The 25,043-nt window shown below is 37.4% G+C and overlaps 1 protein-coding gene and 1 long non-coding RNA gene across 2 annotated transcripts; both read left to right on the forward strand.

The window, feature by feature from the left end:
- The first annotated feature begins 7,478 nt into the window (after positions 1-7,478).
- LOC104088723 (small ribosomal subunit protein mS79 (rPPR3b)-like) lies at positions 7,479-8,111 on the forward strand. The gene has a single exon (XM_009593449.2). It carries the CDS (start codon positions 7,479-7,481, stop codon positions 8,109-8,111), a length of 633 nt encoding a protein of 210 aa, XP_009591744.2.
- Positions 8,112-9,281: 1,170 nt separating this feature from the next.
- LOC138906568 (uncharacterized) lies at positions 9,282-23,926 on the forward strand. The gene is made up of 2 exons (XR_011414020.1): positions 9,282-9,624; positions 23,310-23,926. It is a non-coding gene; the product is annotated as an uncharacterized lncRNA (long non-coding RNA).
- Positions 23,927-25,043: the final 1,117 nt, after the last annotated feature.

Raw genomic sequence — 25,043 nt, forward strand, 5'->3', positions numbered from 1 at the left:
AAAGTCATTCATTTTTTTTATACTCCATATCCAGTTAAATACCTTCACGTAACATGACACGAAGGGAGTAAATAATTAAACATTATATTCAAAAGATAATAGGAAATATATTAATTTTCATGATTTTGTAATACAGTTTGTTTAATAAAATATACTTTAAAAGTTAATAGTCATGCACGACAGCTGATGGGGGTGGTGATCAAGGATGAAGGCTTGTGAAATATTGGCTGTAGAATCACTACCAGTGAAGTTATGATAGATTTTAGGGATATGAAAAGTTGTAGATTTTAAAATGAATTATATTTTATATAATTTTCTCAAAGTAGTTGTAACTTATATGTAAGTTTCTCTTGAAAAATATATGAATCGTTCATCTCACTCCATCGAATGCATGTGCATTTTCTCTTATTATTAACCACTTATTTTCTATGAAAAAGTTAGATTCATTTGATCGAGTATAGGTTTTTAAAATAATTAAGATATTGGTCATTCAAAGGTTCGTATCGTAAGTTGTAGCGTTACTTGTTTATTATTTATCCGAAATATTCAACATAAACTTGCTTTTCCCAAGTTCAATCTATATAACCCTATTCTGCCTGTGTGCAAGTTGCTGCACATGTTTCTTGTGATCGGTTATTAATGCTTGCAGCCCAACTTCTTTATTCTAACTTTTTCCTTTCTTCGTTTTCCTGCTTTACCTAACTTTTGCTTCGTTCTTTCTTTAGCAGCTAGCCTAGGATGGCTGTTAATTACTAAATGTGCGGCTTGCTCTTAATTCCATCTGGGCACCTGGCCCTAGTTACTTACTAAGGGTCAGGAGCCGAGGGAGAGTGCTACCTACTACCTACGGTTCGGACGAATTTGTTAGACTTTGGATTTGTTATAGGAAATTCATTAAATATTGTCATACGTCTTTTTTTTAAGGGGTAAATGAGTTTTTTCAGTGATATTATTGAAAAAGGATTATTTTATTTAATTTTTGAGAGTCGTCATTTGAATAATTATTTAAGATGTCTTAGGTCATTGTTATATTAAATTCCAAATCAAGAAATTTTTTGATTATGTTAAAGTTTGCGAAACACAAAAGATCGGGTGAGAAATTCTGTCAACCCGAGAAGGTGTGAGGCACTCCCGGATTCCGTGATTTTAGCACAGTCGCTTTGCAATTAAAACTCGGCTTAATTAACTGATTATTATAATATTTTAAACCTATATGCATTTTACCTCTTATATCGTTGTTATTCATATATTTAAACCCTTTTTAGTATTTGTGGAGTTACTTTAAACAAGTTACGATGTTGTACCCCCGTTGTTTCATACACATCGCGATTGCGTCACGTGAAACGCACCCGCAATTTATAACACATTCATGTTTATTATTACTTTGAAGTGGGGTCCACTCACAAAAGCGTGCACTCAAATTTGAGATTACGTGTCATGACTATATCACGGAAATCGTATTCATAGCCATAATAATTTATTATTGGTCGCGCTTAAAGCAAATTTTCAAATGTTGTTACTCTAGACTAACTTTTGAGATTACGTAAAGTCATAATTTATAGGTAAGCATTGTGAAATTGTGCGAATGATTTCAATTGTCTAGATCCTTAACAAACGTGATCCCATACTTGCATTGTTTCGAGCCAAAGACAAACAGTTCTTTATTGAGCTTAAAACTTTCGTGAAATTTGTTACTGATGAGCTTTTGAGATTCAACAATTGAGGATGGATCTTAAGCTAATTTTAATCATGTTGTTAGTGGAACTTTTCCAGAATAAACTGTATAAAGAAAGCAGACCCATACATATCGTGAACGGCATGCGAATGGAAAAATTGTAGGGCGCCCTATTTGTTCGTCTACATTTAACTTATACTCATATTTTAAAAAAAATTTAACTTGTATTCACTTTTTAAACAAATTCAGGTATCCTCTTCATCCTCCTCCTCCTTTTTCTTTGAGTGACAATGATTTTAAATGATGGTTGTGAACATATTTTAATGTAGTTTATGATGTTTTACAATAGTGAGTTGTTATGACACTTTATTTTTTACTATTATTTAGGGTTTCTTCTTCTTCTTCTTCTTTTTCTTCTTAATTGCAAAATGAGTTCACTCTTCCTCCTCCTCCTCCTCCTCCTCCTCCTTCTTCTTCTTCTTCTTCTTCTTCTTCTTTGAGTGACAATGATTTTAAATGGTGGTTGTGAACATATTTTAAATGGTCGTCCCCATTTAACCTATACTCAATTTTTTTAAAAAAATTTTAAGTTGTATCCACTTTTTAAACAACTTCAGGCATCCTCCTTCTTCTTTAAGTGACAATGATTTTAAATGGTGGTTTTGAACATACTTTAATGTAGTTTATGATGTTTTACAATGATGAGTTGTTATGACGTTTTATTTTTTACTATTACTTAGGGTTTCTTCTTCTTCTTCTTAATTGCAAAATGGGTTCACTCCTCCTCCTCCTCCTCCTCCTTCTTTGAGTGTCAATGATTTTAAATGGTGAGTGTGAACATATTTTAATGTAGTTTATGATGTTTTACAATGGTGAGTTGTTATGACGCTTTATTTTTACTATTACTTAGGGTTTTTTCTTCTTTTTTTTCTTAATTGCAAAATGGGTTCACTAGATTTATTGTTGTTTTGACAAATTGATGATTAGGGTTTGTTCCTGATGATATTTGGAGGTTATATTTCAAATTTGAGCTTATTTGGAGTAGATTTACTTATTAAATCATATATTGAATTGTTATAATTCGAAGAACAAATTTATGTTTCTGGGCAATTTGCACTTCAGGCCTATTTGGCCTTAAGTGCATAAAAATATTGGTTGCACTTCAGACCTTTTGGCCTTAAGTGCATCTGAAGTGCAACTTTTCACTTCAGATTTATTGGCCTTGAGTGCATGAAACTATTGGTTACACTTCAGACTTGTTTAGTTTTAAGTGCATCTGAAGTACAAATTTTCACTTCAGACTTATTGGTCTTAAGTGAATGAAAACGTTTGTTGCCCTTCAGACTTTTTGGTCTTAAGTGCATCTGAAGTATAATTTTTCACTTCAGACTTATTGGCCTTTTAAGTGCATCTGAAATGTAATTTTTCACTTTAGACTTATTAGCCTTAAGTGCATGAAAACATTGGTTGCACTTCAGACCTATTTGGCCTTAAGTGAATTTGAAGTGCAATTTTTTCACTTCAGGCTAATTTTTTTGAGAAACTTTCATAAATACAATATCTATAAGAGTTAATTATATAAACTACAACTATGTTAGATATTGCATATTGTACAACCACAAGTTTTAAATGTTATTCTATTTATACTGTACAATCAAGATTACTGCTATGAATAAAAGGCTAAAAAAAAAGAGAGAGATTCTTTATATTGGTGATAACATAATTAAATGCATATCAAAACAAAATAATCTCTTACCTAAAAAAGCTCCAACACAAATTAGCTAGCATTCAAATTAATTTTCATTGTTATTCCATCTGAAACCAATTTTAGTTTGTCCATATATAGTTTATACGTAAAGTATGATATATGTAATATATAAATTATTTTTCCCTTTTAGCTAATACGTACAATTTCCCCATTCCAGTAGGTGCCAATCGAATAATTAGACCATTTTTGCATAGAAAAAATATATTTTAAATCTAGATAGCAATAAAACTTTTTTATACAAAGCATTTCATATCAAGAAGTGTACTTCGTAAAAATAATTATTATTATGAAAAAGTTTGACTTTTTTTAGATGAGTATTTACTATATTGTACATATCATATGCAATAATTATCATTCTATTAGGATACACATTCATTTTTGTACAATTTACTTATATAAATTGTATATTATTTAAATATACAAATACACAATAATACATTATATGATATATAGTATACGGGATATATAATAATGTATATCATATATACAGTATAAACATTAATTAACACATTGCAAAAATCCAGCGTAGAACAAATTTCATTATAGTCTACCTTTACCATATACTGTATACACATACTAGAAAGAAAGAAACACCATTAACAAATATATTGTACACAATATAATATATACAAATAATGTATATTTTGTATCAATTACAAAAATAAAAGAAAAAGTATAGTACACTGTATAATCAACTCTCCTGTCCTTTCCATTGTTTTTGTTCTCAGCAACAGTTGAATGCATTTTTTCCTCGTTGGTAGTTATCAAATTCACACAAATCAAAAACCCTACAATCTATTGGAATCAAAATATGAAGAAGCTTTGGGATGATAAAGGGGAATAATAATATCAGAAAATGGGAAGAAAAAAAAGTTAGTCAATTTTCATGAAGAAAAAGATTTAGGAGAAAGGGAAAACAATTTTACGCCTCCAAGTGGAAGAGTATGATAGTAATGGTTTCTGAATTTGGGTATTGCAAGATCATCGAATATTAAAAAGAGGGAACATTGATAAGTTTGAAATAGGTTGAATAGAAAACTGATTTAATTTCCCTATTTTAACGTCCTAACTTGAGGAAAGAGATATCTTTTAAGTGAGAGAGAATATCAAGGAATAGATTTTAGGATATGAAAAGTTGTACATAATTTAATTAAAAAGATAAGATTTTAAAATAAATTGTACCAAAAGTAATTTTGTAAAAGCAGTTGTAGGGAATATAAATAAGTCTTTAAAGGGTTGTATTCTATGTAAATTTCTCAAATTTTATAATTTCAGATCCGATAAGTCTGAGGTTGATCGTAAAGTGGGCATGCTTACAAACGTTTTTGCAAAGTATGTATAAGTTCAATTGTGACCCAAAAACTGGGTATAGATTCAAAATCCCCCATGCGAATTTGTGAATTGGGTTCCGACATGAGCCTTATTCGCGACGGGCCTTGTTAGGTTGGCCAAGACAATTTCAAACAAACTCTTAATAATGAGCATGTTTGGTGTTTGGCCCTATGTAGTTCAAATAACATAGACGAACGTAAATAGTAATACCTACAAATTTCAAAGTTAGACATATAATTACACAGATTTAATCATAATAACAAACGAGAAATTTAAATCTGTTTTAATTTGAAATTAATACATTACAATGACTATTCCTAACAAATACAACCTCGAATGCTAGGAATTTTGAGAATCCATGCGTTTTGGTTTCCAGATTCATCCGTCACTGCTTGCAGAGATGCATGGTTATCATTCTACCTACTTCAACACTGCCTGAACTTTTCAATTAATGAATTTGACCAACTAGTAATCAAATTCATGGACTAAACACTTATAAACTTCAGCAAATGCCTCGTAGGCCATGATTAGGTCATTGTTCAACTAAACAACACTACCAGGAATCCCAGATCAGGTGATACTATTTTCAGTTCTAGTGTAAGAGATTCCACACAATCATTTATCAATTTGAATAAGCAGAATTTTAATTCTCCTTTCACTTTTTCACTACCGACAAGAATAATATCTTAAGTACAACCTAATTTTGTATTAGAAAGAGTTTATGTTATTCCAAGCATGTATTCTGTACTTTAACCGGTATATCTTTGAACCTCACTATCCATTTTCAGAATATTTATTTGACATGTTCCACTTGGTAATCAAGGTTTATCATAAAACACAATATCTCAATTTTGAGGGTTAAACAAGAAAATGAGGGATTTTTAGCCCTAATTGCTACTCTTTTTCTTTAAAAACTACAGCTTAATTTGTTCCAAATTCTAAATGTTATTTTTCCGCTTTCATTCTTTTCACCTTGCATTTATTAGCAAGTCTAAAGACAAAAGGAGTTCAAATTTAAAATAAAAAGAATTTATTTCAAAGTACTGATGGTGTAAAAGAATTTACTCTATCAAGCTATCTAACACTCTGTTTGGATCATCGTTATCCATCGTTTTATAATATATCGTATTGTACTATATTGTATTGTATCGTATCGTTTTATGAATATAATGTTTGGATATACTGTATTGTTTATTGTTGTTAAATAACATTTTGCTGTTTGGTTAGACTGTATACGCTGTACAGTAACTGATAAGTTTAATAAAATACCCTCAATTGTTTTAAATATTTAATTTATCAAGAATTACACATAAAAATTATTTAAGAAAATCACTTTCTACTAATTTATCACCAATTATGTCTTATATATACGTTAAGCAATTAAATTCATGCAAATCCTATCGAAATTAGTGGAACAAGTTAATAATATTAAAAATAATAATAAGTACACTATGTTCATAATTGGATCATAATAGTAAAAAAATAAAATAAAATGTTAAGTAGACTCCATTTAAAATTTAGATCATAAGTAATATTTCCTAACAACCAATATCATAAAGCTAATTAGAGATAAAGTAATTAGAATTGAAATTACAAATCAAAGTAGAAGAAAGAATAAAACAAAAGTTAGGGAAAATCTATACCTGAAGAGTTTGGAAGCGGCAGAAGGAACGAAATTTTCATGTTATTAGACTTAACGTATATAGCTTATATTTTGGATGTTGTCTTTGAGAATTTATATAGGTTATTAGACTTCACGTAGAATTCTATTATAAAATTATATGAGAAAGAGACTTTGCTATTATTTAAAATAAAAAAAGATAAAGGGTAAAATAGAATTATAAAGTAATAAGTTAGGGTATAATTATAAAGAAAAATAGGAAACGATCCCACCACACCAAATCGGTTGTTTCAAAAAATGAGACTTTTCATTGTTCCGGAACAATAAATTTAACAATATAATACAACCAATTTTAACTAAACAATCAAAACAAACATTGTTTTGGGAAAACAATACAATACGATACAATGGGTAACAACGATCCAAACAAGGTGTAAAAAATAACTACAAATAATTATTAATAATAAATAGAATTAGTAATGTAAAAATTAGACAGGTAACTTTTAGACAAGTTAAATTACACAAATATACAAATATTTTTCAGACTATTATGTGAAATTAAATTCATTTCAAAAATATATTCACATCACTAAAACAAAGAATCGCATGTAAAGTAAAAATCCATTTATGCAAAAATTACATAAAAATACTACAGGATGCAATACTTACTTTGATAACCATAAGGTAAGAAATGGTAATATTGTAGATCAATTTGGCGAACTGGTACTCAGCGCCAAAATAAGCCAATTAGATGTCTACTTCTGCACCTCTCCGCCGTCTCCTCGCCGGAAACAACAATGCACCCACCAAAATTATAGATATCACAACAACAAAAGCCTCCATTACTTCTTCAAGACCCACCCGTCGCACACCCCAAACAATTGTAGATTATTTTAAAAGATCATCGGAATGCCCCAAATTCCGACGCCAACGCTTCCATTATGAAATCGCCGTTCGCCAACTTGCCCACGCCAACCATTTCTCCGGCATTGAAGATATTATCGAGCATCAAAAACACTACCCCAGATATTTGTAATGAGTACTTTGTCGCCCGTCTTATTCTTCTTTATGGCAAAGCCAAAATGTATAGTAATGCCCGTAAGCTCTTCGACGAAATGCCTCAACTAAATTGTCCGCGCACTGTCTTTTCCTTCAATGCCCTTTTGGAGGCATGTCTTAAGTCAGAGAGATATGATAAAATTGGCGGGTTATTTCGCGAATTGCCCCAGAAATTGTCAATTGAGCCTGATCTAGTGTCGTATAACACTGCCATTAAGGCATTATGTAAGGCTGGTTCATTGGATTGTGCCTTGTATTTTATGGATGAGATGGAAAAGCATGAGATCAAGCCGAATATTGTGACTTGTAATACGTTATTAAACGCATTTCATAAAAGTAAAAGGTTTTCTGCAGCTGAAAATTTGTGGGCTGTGATGGAAAAGAGACATATAGTCCCTGACCTTTACAGTTATAATATTAAATTAAATGGTTTGGTTAAAGCTAATGTGGTTTCAGAAGCGATTCAGTTCTTCGAGGAGATTGTTCACAAGGGTTTCAAACCGGACACATTCAGTTACAATGCTATAATAAAAATGTGTGTTGCTGAGAGGAATCTAGAGGAGGCTAAAATGTGGTATGAGAAGATGATGCAAAATGGATGCCTTCCGGATTATGCAACGTTTACGATGCTTATTACTTTGGCTTGTGATCCCTAAAATTTTGATGTTGCACTACACTTGTGCAAGAAAGCAATCAAATCATTCAAAGCTATTTATAATAGTTTAATGCAGAGGGTTGTCGATGACTTGGTTGAGCATTCTAAGGTTGAAAATGCAAAAGAGCTGGTTAAGTTGGCCAAGTCTTGTAAGAGCTTCTAATATGAGCTTTCCTCGCCTTTGCATAACTAGTTGTTTCAACTATGTTTTAATCTTTTGATCACTTGCTTGAGCTTGTGACAAGCTTGATCTTGCCTTGAAGATGAAGTTGATAAAAGGTACGAGGAATGCTCGGATACAACAACAACAACAATCCAGTGGAATCTTACAAGTGGAGTTTGGGGAGGGTAGTGTGTATGCAGACCTTACCCCTACTCCTTCGGAGTAGGGAGGCTGTTTTCGATAGACCCTCGGCTAAAGAAAATAAAAAAAGACAGTGGCACAGTAATATCAGAGTAAGCAAGCAAGAAAGAGAGATAACATCAGCAACGTAATAACCAGAAAATAGGGAGAAAGTAATAATAATAAGCAGTAACAATGGTACAGTACTACAGACACAATAGAGTAATATGGATACTACAAGAGCCACTAGCACCCTAAGACACTACACTATCGGATTAGTCTCCTATGACCTAACCTGCAATCCTAAAGAACTAATATGGACACAATCGAAGCCACTAGCAGCCTAAGACAAACAGATGCTAGCCTCCTACTTCCTAATCTACAACCTTAATCCTCACCCTCCACAACTTCCTATCAAGGGTCATGTCCTCGGAAATCTGAAGTCGCACCAAGCCCTGTCTGACCACCTCTTCCCAATATGTTTTTGGCCGCCCTCTAGCTTTTCTCACACCCGTCAAGGCCAGCCGTTCACAGCTCCTAACTGGGCATCCATACTTCTCCTCCGCACGTGCCCGAACCATCTAAGCCTAGTTTCCCGTATCTTGTCTTCTATAGCTGCCACGCCCACCTTCCCCTGGTTATCTTCATTCCTAATCTTATCCAGCCTAGTGTGCCCGCACATCTATCTCAACATTCTCATTTCTGCAACTTTCATCTTCTGGATATGAGAATTCTTGACTGGCCAACACTCAGCATCATACATCATGGTCGGTCTAACCACCGCTCTATAGAACTTACCTTTAAGACTTAGGAGAACCTTCCTGTCACACAAGACACCAGACGCTACCCTCAATTTCATCTATCCCACCCCTATACAGTGCGTAACATCCTCATCAATCTCTCCATCCTCCTTGATAACCGACCCCAGGTACTTGAAGCTCTCTTTCTTGGGATGAGGAATGCTTGGATGCTTTATAGAAAATTTAGCTTGTTGCATTTACGTGAAGTGTGCTACATTTGACTGTTATGGTTCCTATAATTGGCTTGAAATAGTAGTAAATAGCCTGGACATTCTCTTGGTTCCTGCTTGTCAAATTAAAATATACTTACCACAAGGAGAGAAGTATTTTTGCTATGTCCTGCTTGTTAATGATGATGCTCTTTCAGCTAGGTGTGAATCTATGTCTACATATCCAAGAACTTATGACTTCATACATGCTGACTCGATTTTCACCCTCTACAGGCAGAGGTGGAGGGAGAGTATAAGTTACGGATCTGGACGAACCTAGTAGCTTTTGCTTAGACCCGTATATTGTATTAGGAAATCCATTAAATATGTGTAAATATTCAATTGTGAACTCAGTAACTATAACGAGCTATGGGTTCGACGGCAAGTTTAAAACCCATAAATTTCAAATTCTAGCTCTGCTACCAGAACATGTAATTCACCATTGGACAGTACATATTCCTCAAATTGTCATCGAATAAGGCATATGTGAAATAGAAGATTTATTATTGGAAAAGGATAGAATATCAAGGCCACAAGGCAGTGTGATATTCCCAGACAACGTAGATGTTTTGGTAAATGTGAAGAGCACAATAGATAGACTACAATCGGATAGCAGTATGGTTGATCACGAAGGTTGTCTTCATGTTAGGGAAAAGCTTCTAATTGCAACTAAGCAGGATTGGTCAGCACCAGTCCCTGACCAAGATAAACAACCTTCATAGCATGTTCATGTGTCAAATGAATCTTCTATAGTTTTGCAATCTGGCCAATTCTTCGCTTCCTTAGTTGATATTTTGTTTGTTTAATGGGTGCTTACGATAATTCATTAACCTCTCTATCTTTTTGGCTTCAAAATAAATAAGTGGATTTTGCGGTTTTTCCCTGAGATTATTCTTTTACTATTTGGCGTTCCAATCCGTACGTAAGATTTTACTTTTATATGCTTTGAAATGCAAAATATAGGGCCCATTTGGCCATAATTTTTTATTTTTTTTTTTGAATTTTTTTTTTTTTCGGAATTAGTGTTTGTCCATGAAAATTTTGAATTTCACTTGAAAATGAATTTCGAATTTTTTTGAAAATTTGAAAAACACCAAAAAAACTATTTTTCAAAATTTTCACTTCAAATCGCTCACAAAATTCAAAAACAGCTCCAAGTTGTATTCATGTTCAAACATAATTCTAATTTTTAAATACCATTTCACAATTCTTATGTCCATACGCTTAGTGTAGAACCTATTTTTTAGATGGCTGTGTTAAATTGACTAAAGATTGTTATTCTTCTACTATGAACATCTATCCAACATGTCAACAAGGATTGGATGGCCTAATGGAAGCAATTGAATGACTGATAATCACATGTATTTTTCTTTTATTACTAGGACAATTAAGTTTTAATGAGAATCTATCCACAAATTTATTTTTTTAAGGGACAAAGTCCAAATTGCCCATGTGGTTTAGCGTTGTCAATAAACACGGATTGGCCCAGCCCAACTCACACGGGCTTTTAGCATTTGACGGGCTACACTGGGCCGGCCCACAATTTTAATTGGCTTTAAAATGGCCAGTCCAACCCAGCCTTACGTGGGTCACGAGCCCCACGGGCCGGCCCATCATTTTTAAAAACTAGTTTTCATATATATATTAGAGTACAAGCGTTGCGCGTGTTACCCTATCTCAATAAATATAATATTTCAAAGAATTACATAAATATTATATTAAAATTATGGTTGAGTTATAAAATAAAAGTTAAAATTAAAAAATTTAAGTTTTTAAAAATGATAATTGTTGATCCTATTTAGGTAACTCAACAAAGAAAGAAACTCTATCCCATATAAGTTCTTAACCATCTCATTCAATCGATAGAAGACGTCTTTTTTTTGCTCATGAGCAAAATGCAAATTGTTCTATTTCTTTAATGTATAATAAATACCATAAGAATTATTTCCAACAAATTAAAAATAAATATTACTATCGAAAAAATAAATTTAACCGCTACATTTTAATCCGTCTACTCTTTTTGCTTTTAATTTTCCATGTATGAAATTATATGTATTAATTTATTCAAGAGTTTTATAGGATTTTGCATTTAATGCTTATTATTATATTATTGTCACGATCCCAAATTCCCTCCGTAGGATGTCGTGACTCGTGATGACACCTAGTCTCTAAGACTAGGTAAGCCTATCAATGCAGAATAAAAATAGAAATCTGAAACTTTAAATAATTGCAACTCCCAAAATCTGGTAGAAATAAGTCACAAGTTTTTAAGAATTTTTAATCTCAATGTCTCTATATATATCAAGGTTTAAAGAAAATAAGGAAGCAACATAATAATGATAGAAGGGGACTCCGGAGTCTGCGGACGCTGGCAGATATACCTCGAAGTCTCCGTGTACAGGTAACTCACTGATGTCGGGGCTGGTAAGGAGTATCTGGATCTGCACAAAAAGATGTGCAGAAGCATAGTATGAGTACACCACAACGGTACCCAGTAAGTGCCAAGCCTAACCTTGATAGAGTAGTGACGAGGTCAGGTCAGGCCATACTGAAAAATAATAATTGCATGGTAAAATGTTTAACAATATAATAAAATAAAATGACAATGGAAATGAATCAAGTAGCATATCACCATTTAATTACACAAAATAATGGCAAATAATATCTCGTGGAATCAAAAAAGAATTCCTTTCAACTTTAAGAAAATCACAACAAATAATCAAATGCAACTGCGGCCATAAATCAATATCAACAAGGGCACTCCCGAGGTACCGTCCCGTAGTCCCAAATCATAAATAAATTCACAATATCTCATTTCCTTATCTCAGCGCGGGAGCCTTCACAATTTATTTTTAAGAAAATATTTTTCCCGAAATAGCATCCCGCGTTTTAGCCTTCCTTATCACACTGCATGACTTCTAGTAGTTCCCCCTACTAGCCACGCGTATCAAGCCCCCTTATCTCACAGCATGCTTTTCAACACTCAAACCTTATACCACCGCATGCGTATCAATATCACAATATATCACAATTTGTACCTCAAGTGCCCAAATAATTCAACTTGCCGAAATAATTCAACAATAATATTTTTCACAATAAAGAGCTTACGGCTCATACCAAATAAATCAACAATAATATTTTTTCACAAATAAGAGCTCACACCTCCATCATAATGAGTACGTAAATCTTAAAAGAATATCCATGAATAAATAATTCAATAAAATAATATTTCAAAAACATTAATATGTTGCTTAAATACCAAATTTAAAATGTCAAATACTTCGTATTAATAATATTTAATTTTTAAAAAATCAGCCTTCAAATAATGCACAGAATAAAAGAAACCAAGTTCCAACTAAACATGTAACAATTAGCATGAAAAGGTCAAGCAATTTAAATTATAAACATTTAAATAAATGATGAAGAATATAACAAGGTAGAATTATTTAATTAATATGCAACAATGATCTACACAATTTAAAAATATAATCTTTCAAATTTAGCCCGTATACACACTCGTCACCTCGTGTACACGACTTTCAACGTATTTTAATTTATCACTTCAATGCCAATCGTAGGGAAAATTTCCCACACACAAGGTTAGACAAGTCACTTACCTCGACTTGCTCCAATTTAACCAAGTAGTATGCCTTTTCCTCGATTTTCAGACTCCGATCGACTCGTATCTAGTCATAATTAATTCGATACAATCAACAAAATTATAGAATCAATTCCATAAGAAAATACTACATTTTTCAATAAAATCTGAAATTAACTCAAAAATGACTCATGGGGCCCACGTCTCAGAATCCGGCAAAAGTTACAAAATATGAACGCACATTCAACCACGAGTCCAACCATACCATTTTTACTAAAATCCGACATCAACTTGACCTCCAAATCGCAAATTCTCATTTTGAAATCCCTAGGCCCAAATCCTCTAATTTCACCTAAAAAATATGTAATCTATTAGAAATATTCAATGATAATCCAATATAATTGATTAACAATGATCACATGTGACTTACCTCAAGATTTTCCGTGATTTCTCGCTCAAAAATCGCCTCACCCGCTTTTGGAAATGTCAAAAATGACAAAATTTCTCGGACCCTTCAGTTTTGTACACTGCCGAGTGCTTTCGCACCTGCGGTCCCGCATATGCGGAGATTAGTCAACCCAGCTGCCTTCGCATCTGCTCCTTCGCAGGTGCGGGAAATTCCATCGCACCTGCGCGCCTACCCGCACCTACGCCCTTCCTCACGCTTCTGCGCAATATGAGCCGCATCTGCGGTATCGCACCTGCGGCCAATTTCTCGCAGGTGCGATTACACCAGAAGACAGAAGTTTTTTCCAAATTTCTTCTAAGTCCGAATTTGATCAGTTAACCATCCGAAACTCACCCAAGACCTTCGGGACCTTAACCAAATATACCAACATGTCCTAAACACATTATACGAACTTGCTCGCGCGATCAAATTACCTAAATAACACCTAAAACTACGAATCGGACCCCAAATCAAAGGAAATTTCCAAGAAAACTTTAAAAGTTATATTTTCACAACTAGACGTCCGAATCACATCAAATCAACTCCGTTTCTCACCAAATTCGGTAGAGAAGTCATAAATATTATAGTGGACCTATAGAGGGATCCGGAACGAAAATACGGACCCGGTGTCAATAAATCCAACATTAGTAAATTCTTAAAAATCGTTAAGCTTTCAAACTTTTAATTTTTTATCAAAATTCCATATCTCGGGCTAGGGACCTCGGAATTTGATTCCGGGCATATGCCCAAGTCCCACATCACGATACGGACCTCCCGAAACTGTCAAAATACTGATCCGAGTCCGTTTGCTCAAAAATGTTAAGCAAGGTCAACTCAGTTGAGTTTTAAAGCTCTAATTCACATTTTAATCCATTTTTCACATAAAAACTTTTTGGAAAATTTTACGGACTGCGCACGCAAGCCGAGTAATGATAAATAGTATTTTTCGAGGTCTTAGAGCATAAAATTAATTATTAACTTTAAAGATAACATTTTGAGTAACTTTAAAGATGACATTTTCGATTCCGGGCATACGCCCAGGTCCCATAATTTGATCCGGACCTATCAGAACCGTCAAAGCACGGATCCGGGCCCGTTTTCCAAAAATATTGACTGAAGTCAACTAAAAATCAACTTTTAAGGTAAAATTTCTTATTTTCATTAGTTTTCAACATTAAAGCTTTCCGAAAACCTACCCGGACTGTGCACGTAAATCGAGGAGGATAAAAATGAGATTTTTAAGGCTTAAGAACGCAGATTCGAGTTCTAAAATATAAGATGACCTTTTGGGTCATCACATTCTCCACCTCTAAAACAACCCTTCATCCTCGAACGGACATAGAAAAATACCTGGGCTGGTGAAAAGGTGGGGATATCTACTCCGCATATCGGACTCGAACTCCCAAATAGCTGCCTCAATAGGCTGACCTATCCACTGCACTCGAATGGCTACCGGCTCCTCCTCGTAAGGTAAATCCTTGTCCAACTGGATAGAGCTGAAATCTAACACGTTGGACGGGTCACCATGATATTTTCGGAGCATAGACACATGGAATACCGAATGAACTGAGGCTAACCCTGGAGGCAACGCAAGTTTATAAGCTACCTCCCCCACTCCCTCGAGGATCTCAAATGGCCCGATATACCCAGGGCTCAACTTGTCCTTCTTCCCAAATCTCATAACACCCTTCATGGGTGATACCCGAAGCAATATTCTTTCTCCAACCATGAATGCAATATCACGAACTTTACGGTCACCATAACTCTTTTGCCTGGACTGAGCTGTACGAAGTCAATCTTGTATAATCTTGACCTTGTACAAGGCCTCCTGAACTAAATCTGTACCCAATAACCAAGCCTTCCCCGGCTCGAACCACCCAACTGGCGACCTACACCGTCTACCATATAATGCCTCATAGGGAGCCATCTGAATGCTCGATGGTAGCTGTTATTGTAGGCAAACTTCGCTAACGGCAAAAACTGATCCCAAGAACCTCCAAAGTCAATAACACATGCGCGAAGCATATCCTCCAAGATCTAAATAGTACGCTTGGACTGCCCGTCCATCTGAGGATGAAATGTTATGCTCAACTCAACCCGCGTACCCAACTCACGTTGAACTTCCCTCCAAAAGTGTGAGGTAAACTTCGTACCTCGATCAAAAATAATAGACACGGGCACACCGTGAAGACGGACGATCTCACAAATATAAATCTCTGCCAACTGCTCCGAGGAATAGGTAACTGCCACATGAATGAAATGCGCTGACTTAGTCAGCCTGTCCACAATGACCCAAACTGCATCGAACTTCCTCTGAGTCCGTGGGAGTCCAACAACAAAGTCCATAGTGATACGCTCCCACTTCCACTCAGGAATATCTAACCTCTGAAGTAAACCATCAGGTCTCTGATGCTCACACTTTACCTGCTGGCAATTTAGGCACCGAGCTACATAGGCAACTATGTCCTTCTTCATTCGCCTCCACCAATAATGCTGCCTCAAGTCCTGATACATCTTGGCGGGCGCCCGGATGAATAGAATACCGGGAACTGTGGGACTCCTCAAGGATCAACTGACGAAGTCTATCCACATTAGGCACACAAATACGACCTGCATCCTAAAAAATCTGTCATCTCCAACAGTAACCTGCTTGGCACCACCGTGTCGCACTGTGTCTCTAAGGACAAGTAAATGAGGATCGTCATCCTACCGATCTCTGATGCGCTCAAATAAAGAAGACTGAGCAACTGTACAAGCTAGAACACGGCTGGGCTGAGAAACATCTAACCTCACGAACTGGCTGGCCAAGGCCTGGACATCCAATGCAAGCGGTCTCTCACCAATTGGAATATATGCAAGGCTACCCATACTGACTGACTTTCTATTCAAAGCATCGACCACCACATTGGCCTTCCCGGGATGATACAATATGGTGATATCATAGTATTTCAATAGCTCCAGCCACCTTCTCTGCCTCAAATTGAGTTCCTTCTGCTTGAACAAATACTGCAAAGCTCCGATGATCAGTGAATACCTCACATGGCACGCCGTAAAGATAGTGCCTCAAAATCTTCAGCGCGTGAACAATGGCTGCCAGTTCTAGATCATGAACAAGGTAATTCTTCTCGTGAACCTTCAGCTGCCATGAAGCATATGCAATAACCTTGCCACCCTGCATCAATACCACACTCAGACCAATACGAGATGCGTCACAATATACTATATAAGATCTTGAACCTGTGGGTAACACCAATACGGGTGTCGTAGTCAAAGTTGTCTTGAGCTTCTGAAAGATCACTTCACACTCGTCTGACCACCTGAACAGGGCACCCTTCTAGGTCAATCTGGTCAACGGGGCTGCTATGGATTGAAACCTCTCCACAAATAGATGGTAATAGCCCGCCAAACCCAGAAAACTACGAATCTCTAAAGCTGATGTGGGTCTAGGACAATTCTGGACTGCCTCAATCTTCTTAGGATCCACCAGAATACCCTCTACTGATACAACGTGACCTAAGAAAGCAACTGAACTCAACCAAAACTCGCATTTTGAGAACTTAGAATATAACTGGATGTCTTTTAGAGTCTGAAGAACGATCCGAAGGTGCTGCTCATGCTCCTCTCGACTGTGGGAGTAGATCAAGATATCATCAATAAACACAACCACAAAGGAATCTAAGTAGGGTTTGAACACCCGGTTCATCAAATCCATGAATGTTGCTGGGGCATTTGTCAGTCCAAATGACATCACTAGAAATTCATAATGCCCATACCGAGTCCGAAAAGCTGCCTTAGGAACATCGGATGCCCTAATCCTTAACTGATGGAAGCCAGATCTCAAATCAATCTTTGAAAATACCTTGGCACCCCGAAGCCGATTAAATAAATCATCAATCCTCGGCAATGGATATTTGTTCTTGGTGGTGATATTGTTCAACTGCCGATAATCTATACACATCCTCATCGATCCATCTTTCTTCTTCACAAATAACACAGTGCACCTCGGGGCGAGACACTAAGCCTAATGACGCCCTTATCAAGCAAATCTTGCAAATGCTCCTTCAATTCTTTCAACTCTGGCGGGGCCATGCGATATGGCGGAATGGAAATAGGCTGAGTGCTCGGAGCCAAATCAATGCAGAAATCAATATTCCTGTCGGGTGGCATCCCCAGAAGGTCTACAGGAAACACCTCTGGAAACTCACGAACAACTGGCACCGAATCTATGGAAGGAACCTCCGCACTAGAATCACGGACATAAGCCAAATAAGCTAGATACCCCTTCTTGAGCATATGTCGAGCCTTCACATAAGAGATAACCTTGATGGCAGAATGGCCAAGATTCCCTCTCCACTCTAATCGAGGCAACCCTTGCAAGGCTAAGGTCACCGTCTTGGTGTGACAATCTAATATAGCACGAAAATGTGACAGCCAATCCATATCCAGTATGACATCAAAATCAACCATGTCGAGAAGTAGAATATCTACACGAGTCTCAAGACTACCAATGGTGACCACACATGAACGATAAACACGATCTACAACAATAGCATCTCCCACTGGTGTGGACATATACATAGGAGCACTCAAAGAATCACGGGGCACAACCAAATAGGAAGCAAAATAGGATGACACATAGGAGTAAGTAGATCTCGGATCAAATAGAACTGAAGCATCTCTACTGCAAACTGAAACAATACATGTGATAACAGCGTGAGATGACTCAGCCTCAGGCATGGCTGGGAAGGCATAACACTGGGGCTGGGCCCCACCACCCTAAACTACGTCCCTGGGATGACCTCTAATTGGCTGGTCTCCACCTCTAACAGTCTGACCTTCACCTCTAACAGTTTGGCCTCTACCTCTGGCTTCCTGATCCCTGCCTCTAGCTGGCTGAGCAGGTGGTGCAGCAACTGGTGTCGGAACCATGGCACGAGAACTCTGATGCTATGAGCTGCCCGTTGCTCGAGGGCAAAATCTAGCAATGTGCCTCAGATCACCACAAGTATAACATAACCTCGACTGGTGTGACTGCTGACCCTGTCAACCTGAATAACTACCCTGATAACTCTGGAGTGAAGGTACACTAATAAGAGCTGGTGGTGCACTATAGGCTAGCTGGTCGGAATAATGCATATGAGGGCCACGACCACCTGAGGCACCGTGGGATGCCTGGAGCGCTGAATGAAATGGCCTAGGAGAATGGCCTCTACCAAAAGTACTCCTGCCTCTAAATGAGGCACCGCTGAACTCACCGGAATGACGAGGCCTCTTGTCAGACCCCTGACCTCCCTGAGTAAGAACTATTTCGACTCGTCTGGTGACATTAGCAGCCGCCTGAAAAGAAATCTCACTCCCAGTCTCCTTAGCCATCTGCAAATCTGATAGGCTGAGCAAGTCCATCAATAAACTTCCTCACCCCCCCTCTCTCTCTCTCCCTCTCTCGGTTGGAAGCAGATGAATGGCATGACGTGCCAAATTCACAAAACGGGTCTCATATTGAGTAACAGTCATACTGCCCTGCTGGAGATCAAACTGACGGCGATGCTCCTCTCTCAATGTGATAGGAAAAAACTTCTCTATGAAGAGCTGGGAGAATTGGTCCCAAGTAAGAGCAAGCGACCCAGTTGGTCTGGTCAATAAGTAATCTCTTCACCATTTCTTAGCGGAACCAGTCATCTGAAATGCAGCAAAATCGACCCCATTGGTCTCCACTATACCCATGTTCCGTAGAACCTCGTGAAAACTGTCAAGATACTCCTGGGGTCCTCTGAAGGAGCACCACTGAAGTGAACAGGAAAGAGCTTGGTAAACCTGTCCAATCTCCATAAAGCCTCAGAAGACATAGTTGGCCCATCTCCAACCTGTGCCGCAATAACCGGCTGAACTAATCCGACTAGCTAAGCTGCTAGAGCCTGATACTGGGGAGCTATCTGCTCCGGAGCAGGAGTGGTGGGAGTCTGGGATCCTCCTCCAGCTTGAGAGACTGCTGGTGCCATGGGAAATGCACCAGTTTGGTCCACACTCTCCATAAGGCCCACCAAACGGACCAAAACATCCTGAAGTACTGGGGTAGCAATGAACCCCTCCGGAACCTGAGCTGGTCCGACAGGAACAGTCTGGGCTAGAACCTCCCCGTCAATCTCTATCTGAGGCTCCACTGCTGGGGCTGCTGCTCGGGCCCTAGGCTGAGCCCTGCCCCTGCCCCTGCCTTGGCCTCTGGCACGGTCTCAGCCTCGACCTCTACCCCGCGTAGGAGTTCACTGGAGGCTCTGGATGCTGCTCAGCTGAGGAAGCGGTATGTGTTCTCGCCATCTGCGAGAGAATAAGAGTAGAAGAGTTCAATCAGTATTGAGAAAGCAAAATCGCACGACAAAGAAGAATAGAAGTGGAACTTGTTCCTAAACTTCATAGCCTCTGGAAGATAAGAACAGATGTCTCTGTACCGATCCTCCAGACTCTACTAAGCTTGCTCGTGAATCGTGAGACCTAGGCAACCTAGTGCTCTGATACCAACTGTCACGACCCGAAATTTACCACCAACGGGACCATGATAGCGCCTAACATTTCACTTGCCAGGCAAGCCAACGTTAGACAATCATTAAACCAATTTCTTATTTTCATTCAGTAAATAACAATAATTCACTAAGATGAAATATAATAAGTGCAGAATATCAAAAAAACTGTATTAATTACTACCACCCGGATTTGGAGTCACAATTTACGAGCATTCTAGAATTTTACTACAAGTAATAGCCTGAAAGAAATATACCTGTCTGAATGAAAAAAAAAAGTAGGACATAAAAAGATAGACGGGGACTTTAAGGTCTGTGAAAGCCGACAGATTTACCTTGAGTCTCCGGATAGCGGACTAATAGCAAATCTCGATCAACCGGAGTCGGTATCAAAATTTGCAAGAAAGTGCAGATTGCAGCATCAGTACAACCGACCTCATGTACTGGTAAGTGTCGAGCCTAACCTCGACGAAGTAGTGACGAGACTAAGGCGAGGCACCTACAAATCAACCTGTACAATTTAACAATGTATACGTAAATAACAGGAATGAAGAAGTAAACAGGAAATGTCGGGAGGGGAAACATACCGAGGGGAATACAAGATAAAGAACTACAACAGAATGATCACTAGAGCAGTCAATATACCATGAATCAATAAGAATAGTGAATACAGTAAGGAAAAATGCACGGCATCACCCTTCGTGCTTTTACTCTCAATCGCACCATAAAATTTATAGAAACGGCACGACATCACTCTTCGTGCTTTTACTCTCATATCATGGCACGACATCACCCTTCGTGCATTAACACTCACAATATGGCACGGCATCACCCTTCGTGCATTAACACTCACAATATGGAACAACATCACCCTTCGTGCATTAACACTTACAATATGGCACGACATCACCCTTCGTGCAATACCACTCACAATATACACGTAGCAATTTGGCATAGGAATGAGACAATATCAGAAAAATAGAGAAACATGGAAAAACAAGTAAATTGGCGGCGCATAGGTACTCGTCACCTCACATATACGCCGCTCACATGAATTTCACTTGGCAAATAATCTAAGGTTCCTAATTCCCTCAAGTCAGGATTAGACATAACACTTACCTCGCTCCGAAGGCCACTTAATTCTCAATCACAGTTTTTCCTTTGGAATTCACCTCCAAACCACTCGTATCTATTCAAAAATGACTTAGTAATATCAAATATTGCTAAAGGAATCAATTATATTTCATAAATTAAATTTTCCAAATTTTCCTCCAAAAAGTCAAAAAATCGACCCTGGGCCCGCTTGGTCAAAATTCGAGGTTCGGACCAAAATCCTTTTACCCATTTACCACGAAGCCCGAATATATAATTAGTTTTGGAATCCGACCTCAAATTGAGGTCTAAATCCCAAAATTTCCGAAATCCCTATTTTCTACCTTAACCCCTAATTCTACCATCAAAACTCTAGATTTTAGGTTGAAAATTCAAGAAATGTAATGGGTAATTGAAAGAAAATGGTTTAGAATCACTTACCAATAATTTGGGGAAGGAATGACACTTGAAAAATCGCCCCTCACTGTTTGGTTTTTGAGAAAAATGAGTTTTTTTGGCAAAAATCCCGTTTTGGATTCTGTTAAGTGCTGGGCGACAGTGTTCATCACGTTCCCGAGAGCACTGTCGCGTTCACGGAGTCTATGGCCTGCCAAGCCTTCGCGTTCGCGAGGCAGTGCTTGCATTCGCGTAGGCTATCCTTCCCTGGTCTTCGCGTTCGCGAGACATTGCTCGCGTTCGCGATGAAGAAAAAGCCGACTCCCCCTCCCCAATGCCTAACGCTACGCGTTCGCGATGGGCTTGTCGCGTTCGCGAAGGGTAACGCCCCCATCGCTTCGCGTTCGCGACCAAGCCTTCGCGTTCGCGAAGAAGAAATCCTCAGCTGCTTAGTTTACTCTTCGCGTTCGCGAGAGTACCTTCACGAACGCGAAAAAGGACATGCTAGAGCACAGATTCTGCATAAAAACCAGATTTCCAAAGTCCAAAACATCCCGTGGCCTATCCAAAACTCACCCGAGCCCTCGGGGCTCCAAACCAAACATGCACACAAGTCTAAAAATATCATACGAACTTGCTCGCACGATCAAATCGCCAAAATAACACCTAGAACTCTAAATTTAGCACTAATTCAAATGAAATTCTCAATAACACTTTAAAACTTCTAATTTCTCAATGGGACGTCCCAATCACGTCAAATCAACTCCATTTCTCACCGAAATTCATATACATGTTTTAAATATCATAATGAACCTGTATCGGGCTCCAGAACTAAAATACGGACCCGATACTAACAATGCCAAATATCAATCAATTCTTAAAAACAAATAATTTCCAAACTTTTAATTTTCATCAAAAATTTATAACTCAAGCTAGGGACCTCCAAATGCGATTTCGGGCATACGCCTAGGTCCCATAATTCGATACGGACCTACCGGGACCGTCAAAGCACAAATCCGGGCCCGTTTACCAAAAATATTGACCGAAATCAACTAAAAATCAACTTTTAAGGTAAAAATTCTTATTTTCATTAGTTTTCAACATAAAAGCTTTCCGGAAACCTGCCCGTCTGCGCACGCAAATCGAGAAGGGCAAAATGAGATTTTTAAGGCTTAAGAGTGCAGATTCGAGTTCTAAAACATAAGATGACCTTTTTGGGTCATCACAACAGCAATTGTGCAAGAATGCAATCAAATCATTCAAAGCTATTTATAATAGTTTAATGCAGAGGGTTGTCGATGGCTTGGTTGAGCATTCTAAGATTGAAAATGCAAAAGAGCTGGTTAAGTTGGCCAAGTCTTGTAAGAGCTTCCAGTATGAGCTTTCCTTGCCTTTGCATAACTAGTTGTTTCAACTATGTTTTAAATAGCTTGGATATTCTATTGGTTCCAGTTTGTCAAAGGAAACTATACTTACAACACGGAAAGAAGCATGTTTGCTATGATGGCCTGGGATCGAATCTCCCTCAATGCCTTCTAGGTTGAGTCTGTCGCACATGGCTTGCCTAGTGTGGTTTACCTTCCCTGTGTGGTTTGCAGGCTATTACATAGGGGGAAGTGTAGCGGCTTCCCTCAATGCGCACCAAGTGTAGGCTGTGTGGTTTGCAGGCTGTGTGGTTTGCAGGCTATTGCAGGCTACACTCAATGCGCACCAAGTGTAGCGGCTGCGGGTTTCTCTCTTATAAATAAAAGCATGTTTGCTATGTTCTGCTTGTTACTGATGATGCTCTTTTAGTCAGGTGCGAATCTGTCTACGTATCCAATAACTTATGACTTCATACATGCTGATTCGATTTTCTCTCTACCAGGACATGTAGTTAACCGTTGGAAGGTTCGGATTCCTCGAGTTGTCATCTTTCTCGAAGGGTACTCGTAGATTTACGTTTATGTATGCATATGTGAAATAGAAGATTTATTATTGGAAAAAGGACAGAATTTTATGGCCACAAGACAGTGTGATATTCCCAAGACAATGTAGATGTAATGGTAAATGTGAAGAGCACAATAGATGGATTTCAATGGGATAGCAGGATGGTTGATCACGAAGGTGGTCCTATGTTAGGGAAAAGTTTCTAATTGCAACTAAGCAGTATTGGACAGCACCAGCCCCTGGCCAAGATAAACAACCTTTATAGCTTGTTCATGTGGCAAATGAATCTTCTATAATTTTGCAATCTGGCCAATTCTTTGCTTCCTTTGTTGATCTTATGATTTTTCATTGACCTCTCTATTTTTTGGCTTCAAAATAAACAAGAGGATATTGTGGTTTTTCCCTGAGATCATTCTTTTACCATTTGGCGTTCTAACCCGCATGTAAAAAAAATTGAGGAATTTATACAAAATACAACTTATTTAATACTTATTTAAATATGTTACAACTGCTTTAGAAAATTGCATGAATATATCTTTTTTTAAATTTACAACATTTCATATCCCTAATATATCTCTCTTAATTGAATTAATAATATTGAATCCTTAATTTTCTCCTTCATTAACTAGATCGTGCAATATTAATCCTATTTCAAACCTATCACAACACACTCGTTCTCTTTAATATCTAATTATCTCATCTCAACATACCATATTGAGAAATCAACAGACATTCTCTTCTACAATTTCATGGGAGTAAAATTGTCTTTTTCAATATTTTTTTTTAAAGAAGTTTTCTTCAATCCATTCGAACCTAAAATTTTGCTAACATTTCTAATATACGATGATGAGTAAGTAAGTAAGTACAATATGTCAATATTACTTAAAACTTCATAATATTCAAGAAAATCGACTTTATTTGCAAATAGAAGGGGTTTAGTTGTTTATAAAACTTTAAAATTGTCAGTTAAATTCCAAGAAATTACCAATCAATAATCAAAATAAATGAAAAGACACTTCACTAAAAGGAGCCCTAACCCAAACAATGGATAGATGCAAATCAACATATACTTACACAATACTCACATACATATAGAATATAGTTAACATGAAAAAAAAAAAAACTGAAGGGCAATAAACCAACACGAACCGAATTCTTCTATTTGGTTGTAATTAACCGTTGGAAGGTTCGTATTCCTCGAGTTGTCATCGAATAAGGCATCTTTCTCGAAGGTGACTCGTAGATTTACGTTTATGCATGCATATGTGAAATAGAAGATTTATTATTGGAAAAGGACAGAATGTTATGACCACAAGGCAGTGTGATTTTCCCATAAAACGTATATGTACGGGGTAAAATGTGATATGACACGTGACTGACTAAAAGTAGGACACGTGGAATTCAAGATGGGATGGTTGAGGAACGAACACAGTCACTACGCTTGTCACCGGAACGGATAACGTTCATAAAAGTATATTAAAAGCTTTGCGCCCGGTAGCGTTTGCTAAGGAATATTCTACAGCATTAAGAACGGCGGTCTGTTACAGAGAATTTGACATTTATACTCAACGTTACATCAGGGGTGACTCTAAGGCTTTGGGCA

Source organism: Nicotiana tomentosiformis, chromosome 2, assembly GCF_000390325.3.
Source record: "Nicotiana tomentosiformis chromosome 2, ASM39032v3, whole genome shotgun sequence".
Lineage (NCBI taxonomy): Eukaryota > Viridiplantae > Streptophyta > Magnoliopsida > Solanales > Solanaceae > Nicotiana > Nicotiana tomentosiformis.

What these genes read in the sequence shown, in the direction of transcription:
- LOC104088723 (XM_009593449.2), top strand. Translation starts at nt 7,479, where the DNA reads ATGTATAGTAATGCCCGTAAGCTCTTCGACGAAATGCCTCAACTAAAT.